At 41.7% G+C, this 15,854-nt stretch overlaps 1 protein-coding gene across 7 annotated transcripts in view; it reads right to left on the bottom strand.

The window, feature by feature from the left end:
- PPFIA4 (PTPRF interacting protein alpha 4) overlaps window positions 1-15,854 on the bottom strand; it is a 116,911-nt gene that overhangs the window by 23,618 nt on the left and 77,439 nt on the right. For all 7 annotated transcript variants that reach the window (XM_081194657.1, XM_081194658.1, XM_081194659.1 and 4 more), the window contains 8 exons: window positions 15,598-15,689; window positions 11,314-11,455; window positions 9,485-9,690; window positions 7,548-7,788; window positions 7,148-7,183; window positions 3,363-3,496; window positions 1,318-1,484; window positions 204-297 (listed from right to left, as the gene is read on the bottom strand). In XM_081194657.1, the coding sequence (XP_081050783.1) occupies window positions 204-297; window positions 1,318-1,484; window positions 3,363-3,496; window positions 7,148-7,183; window positions 7,548-7,788; window positions 9,485-9,690; window positions 11,314-11,455; window positions 15,598-15,689 (1,112 nt within the window). The remainder of the gene's footprint in view (window positions 1-203; window positions 298-1,317; window positions 1,485-3,362; window positions 3,497-7,147; window positions 7,184-7,547; window positions 7,789-9,484; window positions 9,691-11,313; window positions 11,456-15,597; window positions 15,690-15,854) is intronic.

The raw sequence follows: 15,854 nt of genomic DNA, 5'->3' as shown, positions 1-15,854 counted from the left end.
AAGTGTGATAGTTCTAATAGGGATGGCTGGTGCCCCACATAAGAATTTACCCTGGCATACCTCCCAGAATCCTCTGCACCACACAAAGATTCTGTGTTCAATGTACAAAAGGTACATTTTATTTGGCAGCCAAATAAATGTTCTCTGAAAGTAGTATGTTTAAACAACATATCTGAAGGGAATACTAAAGCAGGCATTCTCACTTTTTTTTGAGCCGTCGGTCTTTTTCTGCTTGAGCTCCTAGTTTGCCAAGACCAAGAGAGTCCTGTATGTTTATCTCTGAATCTGTCAACATAACTGAGAAACACAATAGATAAAGAATTAGATTAGATTGTGACTCACAAGTGCTAGGGCCCCCCAAAATTAAAAATAAGCCAATTTATCTACCCAACAAATATTCTGCATCATTTTCCCAGTTGTTGCATTTCCTTTGCTACCAAGAACTTAACTATGACTTAGTGTTACATGTGAATACAGGCAGTTTCAACTGATCATCAAGCCATCAACTTTATTATCTGCTCTGCATATCCAGAATCCACTTTGGCTACAAACCTACACACAGTTGGACTGCTAAAATCACGTTGATTTCCATATGCTTTAAGCAGCCCAAATTCAGATAGGCTGCAGTGTTTGCTTTTAGTGCCTTGTATGGATCACCACAGTTTTTGTGCTGCCTGCTCCTCATCCCCACTGATTCACCTGTCCTCATTTCCTCCCTTATTTGCACTCTGCTACTTACTTACTTACATGGGCACCATATAAAGATGATCCACACCAGTACTAAAGGGAAATATAATCTGAGTCTTACAGTAATTCAGGGAAAAGGTATAACTGGCATAGCGTCCTGATCTTATCACTTAAAATCATGGAATCATAGAATTGTAGAGTTGGAAGGGATGCTGAGGATCATCTAGTCCAGGGGTGTCAAACTCAAATTCATCGGGGGCCGCAGCGCTGCTAGAGGGCAGACGTTCTCTGGCTTGTAGGCTGCCGCGCATGCGCTGAAGAGGCGGCTTTCTTGTGTAAAAAAAAAAAGCGAGAATAAAAGGTCCGGATTCGGCCCGCGGGCCTTGTGTTTGACACCCGTGATCTAGTCTAACCCCCTGCAATGCAGGAATGTGTAGCTATCCCATACGGGGATCAAACCTGCAACCTTGGTGTTATCAGCACTGCACTCTAACCAACTGAGCTCTCCAGGCTGACATCTATTTTTCCTTTTTACTAAGGGTGGGTGAGAGAAAAAAGGAGTGCACCCTATCCAAAATGGTCAGCTGCCCCAGAAACCTTTCTTTAGAAGGAGTGAAGAGAGTCAAAGACCTTGCCCAGTAGCGCCTTCTCTGCTGAGCTGGATCAAGCGCCCTTTCTCTTTCTTTCCAAACAAGCGCCCAATAGAAGATTTGATGCCTTTCCTTTTGGAACCTTTGTGCAGAGAATCCTGGCTGCTGTTACTGCTGCTGGGATTACTTGCTTGGTCCTCTAAAAAGCTAAAGGATGTGAAAGAAACAGCAAGATATTCAGTCTGTCAGCATCTACAATGAAGTAAATGCCATTGCCCTCTTGGAGTCAGTCCAATTTCTTCTTTTTACAAAAAACATCCCTAATACATTTCACAGTGAACTGTTCAGTCACTCCCTGTTTGGGAGGACAGCAGTCAGCATCCACATGTGCCAAATAACTAGGGATAAGAAAACGGGAGAAAGACAGAAAATGGAGTTCTGTCTATGGAAGGGTAGTGAACCTCCATGGACCTAATTAAGCCTGACACATGTCCCTATTTGACCATGAAGCCATTCCCCATGGCTACTTGCCCCACACCTGATGTTGTATGTGACATCAGGTGTGGGTCAGATGTAGACATGCCTACAAAAGAAGTATCAGAAATTTAAAGTGAGCTCCCAACTGTTCCTCTGCAATCAGGGCTGAATGGCTCTGACAGGGAGCCCTGTTAGGTTGGCTACACTAGAGAGTTCCCTATTGGAAATTCCCTAGCATAACCAAGGGAAGAAACAGTTTTCATTCAAATTGCTTCCTCCAAATATAGCATTTTTTCCTCTGCTTCCTCCAAACAGGGCTCCCTGAATCTGCCGGCTACAGCATCCTCCTCTGAACACTGACAGCTGTCAACCACCCAGACATCATTATATCCAACTGTCAAAATTGGCCTGCATGGGTATGGGAATTAGGAATCTGGCTCACTGGTTGGATCCAGTCCCCCATCCCTAGTGTAAAGGGATGTGTTATTCTTTCAAACACAGGGAATGATAGTTATCAGAAAGACCCTAGAAATTCCCTATGAACAAGTCTTAGAAAACATCAGTCTTCCATTTCTGAACTTTGACTTCATGGGAAGGAGAGGTACTGTTAGAAAGTTAAGAGGAACAAAGAGAAGATAACAGCCAACAGTCTGGAGAAGAGCCAACCTATCACCTGGCAGAGATCCCCACCCTTCTTAGGAATTAAACAGAGACTCTTACTGCCTTAGGAAGTCTCACTGCCTTTGTGACATCCGCAGTCATTAAAACAATCACCACACACATCTCAAATTCACACCTATTTGCATGCCATGCAATCAAGGAGCAAAGAATGCCATACTAACAGGCCAGAAAGCAAAGGGCCAAGAACAAAGTTGTGGGCATATAAGGGTGAGATACATCACTGACCCAACCACTCAATACAGCTGATGTTATAGCCACATTTTCATGACCATTCCTGTCATTTAATGGACATTTCAGTATTAGATGTAATGTTCCAATTTGTTGTTGTTTAGTCGTTTAGTCGTGTCCGACTCTTCATGACCCCATGGACCAGAGCACTCCTGTCTTCCACTGCCTCCCGCAATTTGGTCAAACCCATGTTGGTAGCTTCAAGAACACTGTCCAACCATCTCGTCCTCTGTCGTCCCCTTCTCTTTGTGCCTTCAATGTTCCAATTATGCCTCAACAATCCCTTACTAGGAGTTTTCTCCACAAAGGAAAGGTCAGATCATCTACAGGGCATTCTGAAGAGCTATTGCCATCTATCTTTGAAGGAGCTCAAAGGAATGAAAAGTGCATGCTTGGGTTTCTAACAGCTAGTTGCAGATTGCAGTACACATTTAATTCTGGTAATTTCTCATCAGAATTGGGACACAAAATCAGCTTTAGACACAGGAAACTTTTGTAGATTTTGATAAAGTATGTACTTTATTCTGCAACACCAATGTGATACTCTCCTAACTGAATTGGAAAAGATTTTGGATTACCTTTCCATAACCTCTAATCCAACCTCTGATCCACCTGTCAATGTAACTGAACATACAGTACGCTACTGGCTACCTACAGTAGGCAGAGCCCCTCCTCCCCTCTCTTGTCAGCCCCCTATACCTCTTGCCTTCCTCCTGGCTCAGAGCAGGATGTCCAAGCTTCTCCAGCCGCAGTGTCCTGGGTGAGGAAGGAGGAGAAGTCTCACATTTTATGGTGGTTTTATCTTCTCGGCTCTCATCTCGACCAGCTGGTGACTGAACAAATAAGGAGAGGTCAGAGTGCAGATCCCTGTCCAAGCACCTCCCTCCCATCTCTATCTCACTCACCATCAGCATAGCTCACCTGCCAGTTCAATTAAAGGAGAAGGTGGAACAGGGTCACATGCATTTTCGGGGGCTGCTGCTCACTGCATGCCCTAATCCAAAGGCCTGGATGACTGAGTGACAATTATCAGTGTCACTTGGAGTGATGTAGCCCTAATGGGAGGGAATGGAGCCCAATAACAGCAGGAAGGAGGAGACAGGTTGTGACCCATCACCATCGTAGCAACAAGGAAAGCAGCCTCTGTCTTCCCAAGGCCTATGCTCTAACTTAGAAGCAACACATATACAGAGCTGCTTTTGAGTCTGACCATTCAAACTGCACAGATCTCTGAAGAAGGTATGTGTTGTCATCATTTAGATGAGCATATTTCCATCTGGTACCATCGGGTCCAAAGTAGCTTCCCACTGTTATAAGGGTCATCCTTGAAGTATCCTTCCATAGTATGTTGTCCACAACTGGGAGCAGGCAATTTACTGCCTAAGCCAAGGAACAATCCTCAATCAGCACTATCCAAAGATTGACAGGAGGGTGAACGTGTACCCTGCTTACGCCTCCTTTGCAACAGCAATTGAAGGGGCAGGCTTAAAGAGCACTGCATGCACTAAGTCAAGGTGAGAGAAAAGTGGTAAACATAAGCTAAGCATGTGCCAAAATAATGTATTGTTCTCACAGACCCTGGTGTGCAGCAAAGCAGCCTCTTACGGTCTCTTAGAAATATGACACGATTCTCAATATTATGATTTTCTTAAGACTTCCATTTCTATCATGCTGAACTATAAACAGGAAGTCAAGGGAAACTGCTTTGGCTTCCCCAAAGCATTCTCCTTAAAGTAAATAGAATCTGACACTACAAGCAAGATCTAAGCACCCAAACAGAGGGAGTAAACATGCTTCTAGAGACATAAGGCATAGCCACTGGGACAGGAGGTGGGTGGAGAGAATACACGCTACTGTTTAAACAGGAGTCATCTCCAAACTCATTTGCACCGAACAAATCACAGGCAGGCACTGAAGCTGAACACAAAGACAGATAAAAATGAAGAAGCGGGTGGAAGCATGCGGGGAATGGTAGGGGTATGCTGCTGCACACTACCATAGCCAGCCAGGCTGCAATTATGCTATTCATCATGTAGAGTGGGTTTTGAATGCAAAATTGGTAGTTTGTGGGGGGGTTTTTTTAGAATCCTAAAGCTGTGTATGGAGATATTTTTTCAGAAGCAAAAGGAACACTTCCTTGTGTTAAGGGCACTCAAAGATAGAGCCCAAATCCTACACCAATAGTGGAAGATAATTGGCCAAGCTAGATGGATGGGGGGGGGGTGTCATTATGAGGAAGAGCCACTTTGCCACCATTTAAGAAGGTTAAACAGGGCAAGCACATACTGCCAAAATAAAATGGGTTTGTAGATTTCTCCCACCAATACGTTTTTTACTTGATGGAGAATTGGTTCTTTTTTCTTGGTTCTCCATGTTTTAAGCTCTACACAAGCACTGCAACACTGCAATGAAGAAGTGCTTCCTGAGAAGAATTATTTTTAAAGAACTAAATTCAACACACATTCCCTCACAAGTTCCTTGTCATCAGTAATGCCATAGCTACTGTATGCTAAGGATTGTGAGGCTTAGAATTGGGAACTTCAGGGTACAAGGCTGGAGACTGGTCCAGTGAAGTTCCATGGGTTGTGCTAAGGCTACAGAGGAAAACAGGGGTGTGCATCAGTCTCTGCCCAGGCATAGGCAAACTCGGCCCTCCAGATGTTTTGAGACTACAATTCCCATCATCCCTGACCACTGGTACTGTTAGCTAGGGGTGATGGGAGGACTTCTGCCTTTGATTGAACAAAATAGTATATTCCATTTACTGTACCTCAGGCTTCAATTCTCTTCTTCTCAGACTACTGATGTCTGGGACCCCTGAGCCAGAGAATACATCCTCCAGGTTTAGTTATGGCCACAAACCAGTTCTAGCCTCAACCTGACAATTTCTAATCTAGTGCCTCTGACAGCCATACAACCAGCAAAGCAGTTTCAGGGAACTGTCTGAAGTGCACAATTTAGGTATTGGGGAAATGGCAACAAAGTTTGAGTGGAAATGTTTGTATCCACTGTAATTAAAAGATGGCAAAGTTTTCTTCCTTTCTCACTGAAGATGTTGCCTGTGCACGGCCCAGAAATCACATTTTTAATCTATCATAGGTTAACCATTATGTACTTTGAGGAGGTGCACAGACTTGAGAAAACTACATTAGCAATGTATGCGTAGCACAGCATAGCGACTTATCATAGATTAAGGTCCTCTTATGCACTTTATTTTTAGAATAAATAATGGCACAGTCATGGTGGGTAGAGTTATGATGTTTGTCAGTGAAGTTACAGACACTGACCAATATGAATCTACAATGATATTTGCATAGCTACACCACTCTATAAACTGCAATATATGTTCCAGCAGAAAAGCACATTCAATAGATCTTGGTTTGATTGCAGGGTATCTTGGTTAAAGACCACTGGGTCCTCAGCAACAAACTCAGTAATAGCAGTGTATTTACTGCTTGACATACAATTATCTATATAGCATTTACATGGAGAACCAAATAGTACCTGTGACTACAGCTACAGGATAAACTTTCATCAGCATCTTGAATGTCTCACCTTAAGCCAACTATAACAACAAATAATTGAAATTTCCTATGCAAAGATTCTTGTTTAAAGCATTTTCAGTGTAACTATATTTTACAGATGAATACAGTTGCTAGGTTGCAATCTAAAAAATTTGATTTTACATTTATCATTAACAGCATTAGCAGAGGGAAACTGTCCTGCAGCCCTGCTTCTGATGATTCCTCCTCTGATCTTCCTGTTTTGTAGAAGATTGTAATACTCCATTACAGCACACAAAGGAAGAAGGTACACAGAAGACAAAAGTGAAATCAGATTCTCCAGGTTGCAACTTGGCAGCCCTAAGGAAGAATTTAGCCAATTCTCTGCTTTTTGTGTGCAAACGTAACATGAAGGCTGTCGACATCAACCCTGCTGTGTGGGAATCCCTTGCAGAAGACCACAGTGCCTGGAGACAGGTTATTATGTCATGTAGCCACAGCAGTGACTAGAAGGAGAATGATTGCTGCGAGGAGCGCAGAGAGAAGAAACACCATGGTGCATCTGCAGCAGCAAAATTGGACGCCTTCATCTGCCCCAGCTGCAACAAAATGGGTCTCTCCCATATTGGTCTCTACAGCCATAGCAGGTGCTGTAACTCTCCAATGGTTTGACTTCACCCCCAAAGGCGCACTCCTTCATTGTCTCCTGAGACAGATGCCAACAACATTTTGTGGAAGCAATGAAGGTAGTATAAGCAAGTTAAGAGTCCCTACCTAAAACAACTCAATATTTTGTAACCTCCACCACTTCTCTTTTCAGCATACACAGGTTTCCCACAATAAAGCCAGCTCCACTATGCTAGTGCACTAGTCCTGCTTGACAATAGTTATGACAGGGTTAGCGAGGGAGCAGAAGGGCAACGAGGTTACAGAAGCGGAACAAGAATACACATAAAAGAGAAAATAAACCAATACACTCACAAGCAGCTTCCTCCTGTGTTTCCTCAAGTCACTGGGCTGCGAAAAACAAGACACAAGAGTAGAGAAATTAGTTTAAAATAACAGTATGAAGGAGAAAGCAAACTCTTGATGCTGTAAAAGGCCTGCTACAACTTGGACTGAAGAGAACATCACAAGATTGTGGGCATCAACCAGGATAGACAAGGCCTCCTGAAGACAAACAAAACGGCATATAATTTTGTCATTGAAGTAAATGCCTATGCACGATAAATAGAACCCAAGTGGAAATGCTAAAGACCAGAAGTCCTGCAGTCTGCACAAACGATATTCAGAAGCAACAAGACAATTCTAAGGAGAGCATATATAATCAAACAGCCGACCTGTCTATCTGCATTATCACCCCTCCTCTTGCCCTGCTTACCAGGGTCATGCTGCATATCCGATCAAGATCCTGAGCTGCACTGCGAGAGGTGAGCTTGGGAGTAGAGCGCCCACTGACAGGAGGAGATGAGCTGGCCAAGGATAAGGCAGTAAGGGAGGTGGGGATAGATGCTCTTTTGCGTAGCTGTGTTAGATTCAGGGCCTCCATGCTACCACTGGTGACACGGCTCTCCAACTGCTCAGCCCGCAGCTCAGTTGATTCTTTCTCCTCCTGGATCATTCTAAAGGAAAACAGGCATTTCAGCTCCGCATGCAATGCATTTTAAAACATTTATTTAGACAAACACCACTTGGAATTCTTATCCGCTTACTCGTATTATGCAGAAAAATATAAAGGTATTCAATGGCTCCAACTCAGAACCATGTCACCCAGAGGGCAGCAATCTACCCCACTTCTCCTTGATGTGTTAGTTACCTCCATCTCCCCAAGGGCCTCCTCTAGACTTACTCCATGGTTTATGCATCTACATGACTCAACAAGCTATAGCAGTTATTCAACCTGGGATCCCCAGATGTTGCTGAACTATAACTCCAGTCATCTCCCACCATCTTAGCCAATGGATAGGAATTATGGGAGTTGCATCAGTGCTTTTTTTCTGAGGCTACTCAAAGATATACAGCACCTACACCTTTTTTCTGGAAGAAAAACACTGGTTAAAGGTGTGGCACTTACTGTAACAACTTCATACTGAGTACTGTCACCTTTTATCTAGTAGAAAAGTACTGAGCTGCAGTATAACCTTGGGCACCCAAGGCTGAAGAACTCTGAGCTAGAACACAGCTTCTGATATTTCACTCTCTATTTCTATTTCCTAACAACTGTTTTGCCGGGCTCTCAAGCTCATACTCTGTATCCCTTACATATGGATCACATTTGTAATACTTTCAAAATCCATAGGGCTAACAAACTAATATTTTTATTACAAGTTAAGCTTCACCTCCATATGCTTCAATCCATAAGCTCCTTTGGCATATTTATTGACAAATGATAAATGCAAGGTAACTTGGGGTAGGATTCACCTAAGTAGTTCCATTAGTAGAAGTCCTGCATGAAGACTTCTGTTTGCGCAAGAGAGCTGTCCCCTCCTCTCCTCCCTTAGCACACACCCTGACTTTTGGAGTGGAGTTGTGAGAACCCCCAGAACAGTGCATGTGGAGGGAGGGCGTGTTCTGTCTGGCAAACATAGCTCAATGTTGAATTCTTCCCTTAAATTAGAAAATTAAAGCAGGAACTAGAAGCCACCCTGTTCCTATTTTATCACTTTGCAGAATCTAGGAAAAGATTTGGTGGAAATCACCAAGCTTCTTGCACATTAGTTTCCTTAACCTTAAAAAATAAACAAAAAACTTCGCAGTTTCACTTGAAGGCATTAGAATCACAACAAAATGTTTTCTTTGGACTTGTAACTATGATGTTGAGTTGGGGACAGATGGAAGATTACTCATTTTTCTTTAATTAATATAGCAATGTTGAGTTTTCTTAGAGCATGGGAGCACTGAATGAGAATATGCTTCTATTTAGTACTACTTTCAAACCAGTGCTGAGACAACATTAGCAACTAATCATGTGCCTTTATGTGGTTAGGTTACCTCTGCAGCAACCAAAATTGGTTGTTTCAAGTCTTCATCTCCCTCCCAGGTTCAGCTCTTCCTCCCATCTTATTTTGTTAAGGTTTCCAGAGAGAATGCTACAAGGTATGTCTTCAGCCTTTATGGATTATGCAGACTATTGTATCTTTTTTTTATTTCATCTATACTATGCTTTGAGATCTTCAGAAGGTTGAGATTAGAGATGACTGAAAGCAGTTCACTTTTTCTGAGAGGTAGTCCAAACAAAATTATTTAGATTTTTTTCAGAGTCACTGTGAAAATATAGATTCAAGTCAATATCATGAGATAGACTGCTCCATTCCATACCTGATCTCCTCATTGATGGCATCAAGCTGTTCCTGCAGCATCATAGCAAGGGTCTGGGCATCAGAGTGACCACTTGGAGACAGCATGTCCATGGAACTAAACACAGTCTCCCGATCATCCTCATCAACATCAGAGATCTCTGGGTCACTATCAAAGGTGTGAGTTGTAGCGGCAAGGACCCCACCTGGCTGAGCAAGGTCCCAGTCCTGAATACATAAAACCACAAAATAACTCATGCAACCACCACCATGTTAAAACTCCAATAAGAAGGAGCCAAAGGGAAGAATGCCATTTCCCATAGCTGTACTCTGAAATGAAGGACCTTCATTTATCCTGGGCTATGGGTGATTTCACCTAGCCAACCTTGACAGAACTATGCTGAGACTAGAACTAATGGGAGTTTGGATTTGTTCCTCTGAAAAGCTCCAACTTTTGAAAGGTATAGCAGCATCAGGAGGATTTAAGGAAATTATTTTGTGGATTAAGCAGCCTCCATTGGCATTCACTTGGCTACAATAGAGCAAAGGCCAGAGAAATGGCTAAGAGAAACATAGTTTCTTTTGTTTAATGCAGTCTGGGAATGGCTTGCTATAGCATTGGAGTTGTCATATTTGATACAGGTCAGCAGCATGCCTTTAAACAACTGTGTAGAAAGACATTCAGTAGGCTTACTAAACCATCTCAAAGTAAGCAAGCAGTACCAGTATGTTGCTATGTCTGGACCACATATTGTTAAAGCAGAAAAACACAATTTATAGTCTGCCAGAACATCATGTAAAACATGGTTTTAAGTGTCAATAAAACATTTTGATATACAGTACACATAACAGTCTACTATTTATATCTCAGCATAAATATGACAGTTTGCTCCCCAAAGAATAAGCAACTAATTTTTCTACAGTATCCATGTCTCTGCTATTAATTTTATAGTTGCCCATTCTCTAACTGTATTTGTGAGCTCCATACAGAGCTGTAAATTCATTACACTAGAGTAGTTTTCCCATATTTGGTTTACTATATGATGTAGGACTACAACTCCCATCATCTCTGACCATTGGAAATACTGGGCTGGGGTTGAAATTGAAGATCTAGAGATCCAAAGTTGAGGAAAGATGCACTAGAGCTTAACAAGAAAATCCTTGTTCCCTATACTCTACAACTACGGTGATTGGTCCTTTGAACTCAGTACCTTGAGTTTCCTGATGGAAAAAAGGCAGATACTACATCTATCCACCCTTGAAACAAACAAACAAAATTCACCAAGGTGTTCACACTTTGACCTTTGCCTGTTTTAAAGGGACTGAATTGAGCCACGTCCACTAAAACAAAACTTAAGTGAATTCAAGTTGCATTCAAGCTTGAAAGTGGACCTTAAAGGGATGATATGCAACACATTCTCATTCTTCTCAACATGTAGCTTCTCAAGCAAGTCCTGTGGCTTCTAAGTGTAATTACTGTATAACAATACAAGCATACGCTCAAACTAAGCAGTAAGGCATAAGGCTTCTTTCTTGCCCAGATTTCACAGCATAGCAAAGACCTTTGAAACTTCATCTCACCATCCTCTGCAGAAGCCCATCAAATAAGTACTATCCTGGCCACCATCCAGTGGCCTTTCTGCACAACAGGGAGTCTCTTTCCTTCAGAAGGGGTTTAGGTCTGCAGCTGTTACTGCCGAGTGAAAGGCCAAAGCCCCTCGTTTAAAGGCGCAGGACAGCTGCTGCAGCTGCTGCCATCACAAAGATTTTGTGATATGCTCCAAGATACAGGCGTAACTGGAGCTGCCTGCTAAAGATTAGCTGGAGCAAGGCAAACATCAGGAGCTTTACCTTGGAGGGGTCTTCCCGCAGAGCTGTAAATCGGCTCTTTGGTGCCCGGTGAAGACTGGAAGGTGTTCCAAAGGGCTCGGCTGGTGCATGGACAATAGTACTCAGGGGATACCTGAGGTCTGGAGTGCTTCCAACAAGCGACCTACAAAAAAAATAAAGAGCGGGAGAGGAGAAAAGTCCTAAGTAAATAAAAATAGCATAATTTAGTTTTGTTTAATGGGGATAATCCATAATAAATAGTTTTAATATTTTTTACTTGTTTTTTTAACCACCAGTCTAAAAATAGATCGTAATTTCAGATACTGACAGTATAATACAACACACACTGAGAAACACAGTATGCTATCATTGTCTCACAGCCAAAAATATTCAACTAAACGTAAGTCTGGAAAAACAGGAAGTCCATACAAGGATGAACAGTGAATGTAGTTTTGGATAACTGAGATTCAGACAGTAATGTGGGTCCATAGCCAGTACCAGGGAAGTCCAAACTGGGTGGGGAACAGGGTACAGTTCTGGTCAACATAGGTCCATCCCTTGGTAAATGAAACACCTTGAATTTAGTAGTTCTACTTTTAAAGAAAACCAGTGACCTTCCCTCAGTAAAATCGGGAAAGCTATTCAGTAGCACTCTGATTCAACAAGATGACACTAGTGCTGCATGAGTGTTTCCCAAGGGTGAAAAGAACATTCCAGGAGTTCATTTTTTTACAATGCTTTTTACTCTATAACAAAATAATTTAAAGTAGTCACAAGAAGCTTAAAACAATAAAAGTACAAATACCACAACAGACTTTAAATAGCAATCACTAAGTTGGGGTTAGAGTGCTGCCAGTCATCAGTCAAGGAAGGAAAACTACATTTCCTCCAAATAGATGATCAGTGGTATTCAAGATCTTGCTCCAGAATCTCTTCATTGCTGGGAAACACATGTGCAACACCCATTTCCATGTTCCTTCTTGTTGGACAGAGGCCAATATATATAGCTAAACAAGCACTTAAGAGTGCAGGATGTGACAATCCAAATTTGAAGAACTTGACCCTGAATATTAAAGAAGCATTCCGTAGATTAGCAAGTAATAAGCAGCTCATAATTTTTTACTTAAAGTTTAATGCAAGCCCACCAGGTCAACTGAAAGAGTATTAAGTTTCAGTTCTTTAGAAGCAAGCTTGAAATGCAGGGTCTCTTATTAAAGTACATGTGTGTGACAGTGCACACACACACTTTTGAAATTTAAAATCATACTCAAGTAATATTTTAAATGTTTATATGCCAAGCTTATCACATGCCACACCAGGCTCACATACAGGCTACCAAGCCATCTCTCATCACACTGGCTGAGCCTAAGAGCCTCATTTCAGTCTGGAGAGAAGGAGATCAAAGTGAAAGTGACAGCTGAGATCCCCAGTGGGTGCAGCACTTTCCAGCCCTATCATTTGAGCACTCCAGTGTTCCAGGATATCTGGGGGTGAGGGAGAATCCAACACAATTATCTGCCTCTGAAATACAAAGACACATCCTGTAGCAAAACCTACAGAGTCAGTTTCAGTCCCATTTACCCTTCCATTCACCCTTTGGCTCAAAAAGACTGTTATGGTTTATTTTGCAGCATATCCCTAAACAAAAAGTTATTCTAGATTGCTAAGGTTAATAGCAGAATATGAAAATCATCATTGAAACCCCAGGTATTCAAACAATGGTGTTTGAAGAAGTTAGAGGCCTGTGAGAAACCATGGGGGGGGGGAGAAATCATTGTAAAATCCCCTCATAGTACAATACATGTAATGTAAGACTGCAGACCCCTGTGGCTAAATGAATAATTTACAGAGTGTATGGAACCTGAACACAAAAACGGACCATTAGTAGGAACATATTCAAGAGTAATTGATGTGAGAAGGCGAAAGACAATAGTGTTTCACTTTCCCCCTTCAAACTCCAGTATCTATAGTACATGCACCTTCTTGTTCTGCTTGGAGACAGCAGTAGGGGGACATAGTATCCACCTCTGCAAAGCAGGGGAAAGAAAAATCTGTCAGGTGTTCCTTAAACTAGGCATGATTCAGACAAAAGAGGCTGAATTCAATCCATAATGGCTGAACAGTGTAGAGAATTCAGGCTGCAATCCTACACAATATTTACCTGGAAGCAAGCCCCAATTACCTCATTGGGGCTTACTTCTGAATAGATATGCAAAGGATTATGCTGTCAGGGATCTGTCAATAGGCTGTTTGAACAAGCAATGATAAGTGTACATGGAAGGGATATCATCTCTTTTCTTCCAATGAAGAGACTGCCACAAGTGATGGATTAGGAGTGGAGTGACATGACTTCATATTTCATATTTCATCTTACTTTTCTTCCTTATCTCATAAAAAAGCAGAACATGTCATTATATATGAACATAACAACCACATATTCAACTATGTCTGTATGCCTCTTATTACCAGAAACTGTGATCAGACAACACAGCACATTACAGGGCTTGGGGTTTTTCTCTGAAGATTACAGTTTCACAGATTACGGATTACAAGGGTTAGCAAGACTCGGCACGACAGTTCCAATGGCTTCCCTTTACAATACGGCTTCAACTTTCTTTTCTCACCATCATCCCTTTTTTTCCTAGCTTGTAAGTCAATTTGCATGAATAGTCATGGTTAAACACAGCTCTCACATCAGTAATGCTGATTTGATAATTCCACAGTGAAACTACTTTAAAAATGGGTTACATACTAGCAGGGTAAATGTGGGCTGAACTGCAACAATGTGTTCACTGTAGCAATCACATGACTGTCAAAGACAGGACAAATTCCATTCAGAGCTGCATTATTCCAAATCATACCAATAGTCCATCTAGCCCAATACTACTTTATCTTCAACATCTCAGGAAGTGTTATCTCAACAGCTTGCTTATTAGAGAATCTTTAATTGGACGTGCCAAGGATGGAAGGAACCATGGGCCACCACAAAAGGTGCAGAGTGTCTACTAAGAGCAGGATTAGCACAATGGCATAGACAACCTACTAAAGGTTACTGTGCCCACTAAACCTATTAAAGGTTGCAACCAAAAGACAATACCTGAGGATCAATATTTATTTTAGATTCAATCACAGAGGCTTAAGACAGGTAAACATTTAAGACCACAATGTACTGACTAAATACATTAGTCAGCAAGATAATCAGGTACAAAATGAAACACACCGAAGTTCCCTGTTAAAAATACAGGTTTGAATTTCGCCCTGTTTTATAAACTGAAGTACTATCAATATATGAAACATGTAATGTGCGACGAGAACAGATGCCCATTGGAGAGGTCATCCTTCCTATTTACCAGTGAGGCTCCAAAACAAAAGCAAAACACTGGTAGCTAGAGCACTGCAGGTGCTTGCTGTCTTATCTATTTTGCTGGCCTGTTGTGTAATTGCACCCTCTACTGGATCACACAGTGATAGCAAAGAGTCAGATTTTGCTTTCAGATAAATTTTATTAGGCCAGTTCAGCATTTGAAGAGGCAGAAGATAGTGGGAAAGCTTCTTTTGTGTTATTTGCAAGAAGGACTTGCAACAAAACATAGCAGTCTGCAGTGTTCCTGTTTGGATCTCCAGGATGCCCAACTGCATGAGTCTTTTAATCTCAGGTTGCAGGTTTGAGCCAGATGTCAGGCAAAAGATTCCTGCATTGCAGGCAGTTGTACTAGATTACCCTCAAGGTCCCATCCAATTCTACAGTTCTATTCTATGAACTGTGCAGCTAAAACCCAATTGGACCACCAGAAATCAGGCTCTGCTATGATACAACCATCAGGTATGCAGAAGACCTATGTTTTAGTTGCCATTAGGATGAAAACAATTTGTGACACAGCCACTTGGGCTCTGGTAGCCCTTTAATTTCAGCAGCATCTTTCAAAGTTACAGAAGCCAAAACTAAAATTTTGCCAAGAACATTTTTACAAGTTTCAGTAAATGCAGCCCACCTGATTGCACATTCTGCCTCAATTTGAAGAACTCTGGGATGTGAGAAACATCAATGAAAAGTCTGCAGATACCAGCAACACAGGCTGAGGCATTGGTTCAGAGAGACAACCCCCCTCCCATCAGTATGTGGGGTCATTCGTTTGTGTTTGTTTTATTATGTATTTTGTATTTTTCTGTTATGAACTGGCCTGGGATCTTCAGATGAAGGGAGGTATACAAATTTAATAAATGATTAGGATGATGATGATGATAACAACAACAACAACCAATTGTCACAGAGGTATTTGCATGAAAAATAAATAATATTCTCACCTTGTATGTACACTGTCAAGAAAAGATCCACTTCTTGTCTTTAATTGGTCAATTTCTAATCTCAATTTGTCAATTTCATCTGACAGCCTTCTCTGTTCACAACAAAATAAGAAATAGTTTCTCTATAGCCAATACAACTATGGTAACACATACATTTCATACCATCTGTGAATTCAAAAGTCATGCAGCAATTGTAGATTATCATGCTGAAGGGAGAGCAGGGGAGAATAAGGCGACAAAGAGGCAGGGAAGAGGGT

This window comes from Podarcis bocagei, assembly GCF_964188305.1.
Source record: "Podarcis bocagei genome assembly, chromosome: 5".
Lineage (NCBI taxonomy): Eukaryota > Metazoa > Chordata > Lepidosauria > Squamata > Lacertidae > Podarcis > Podarcis bocagei.
Note: the sequence above shows the minus strand (reverse complement) of the source record. Positions and strands in the feature narration are given on the sequence as shown.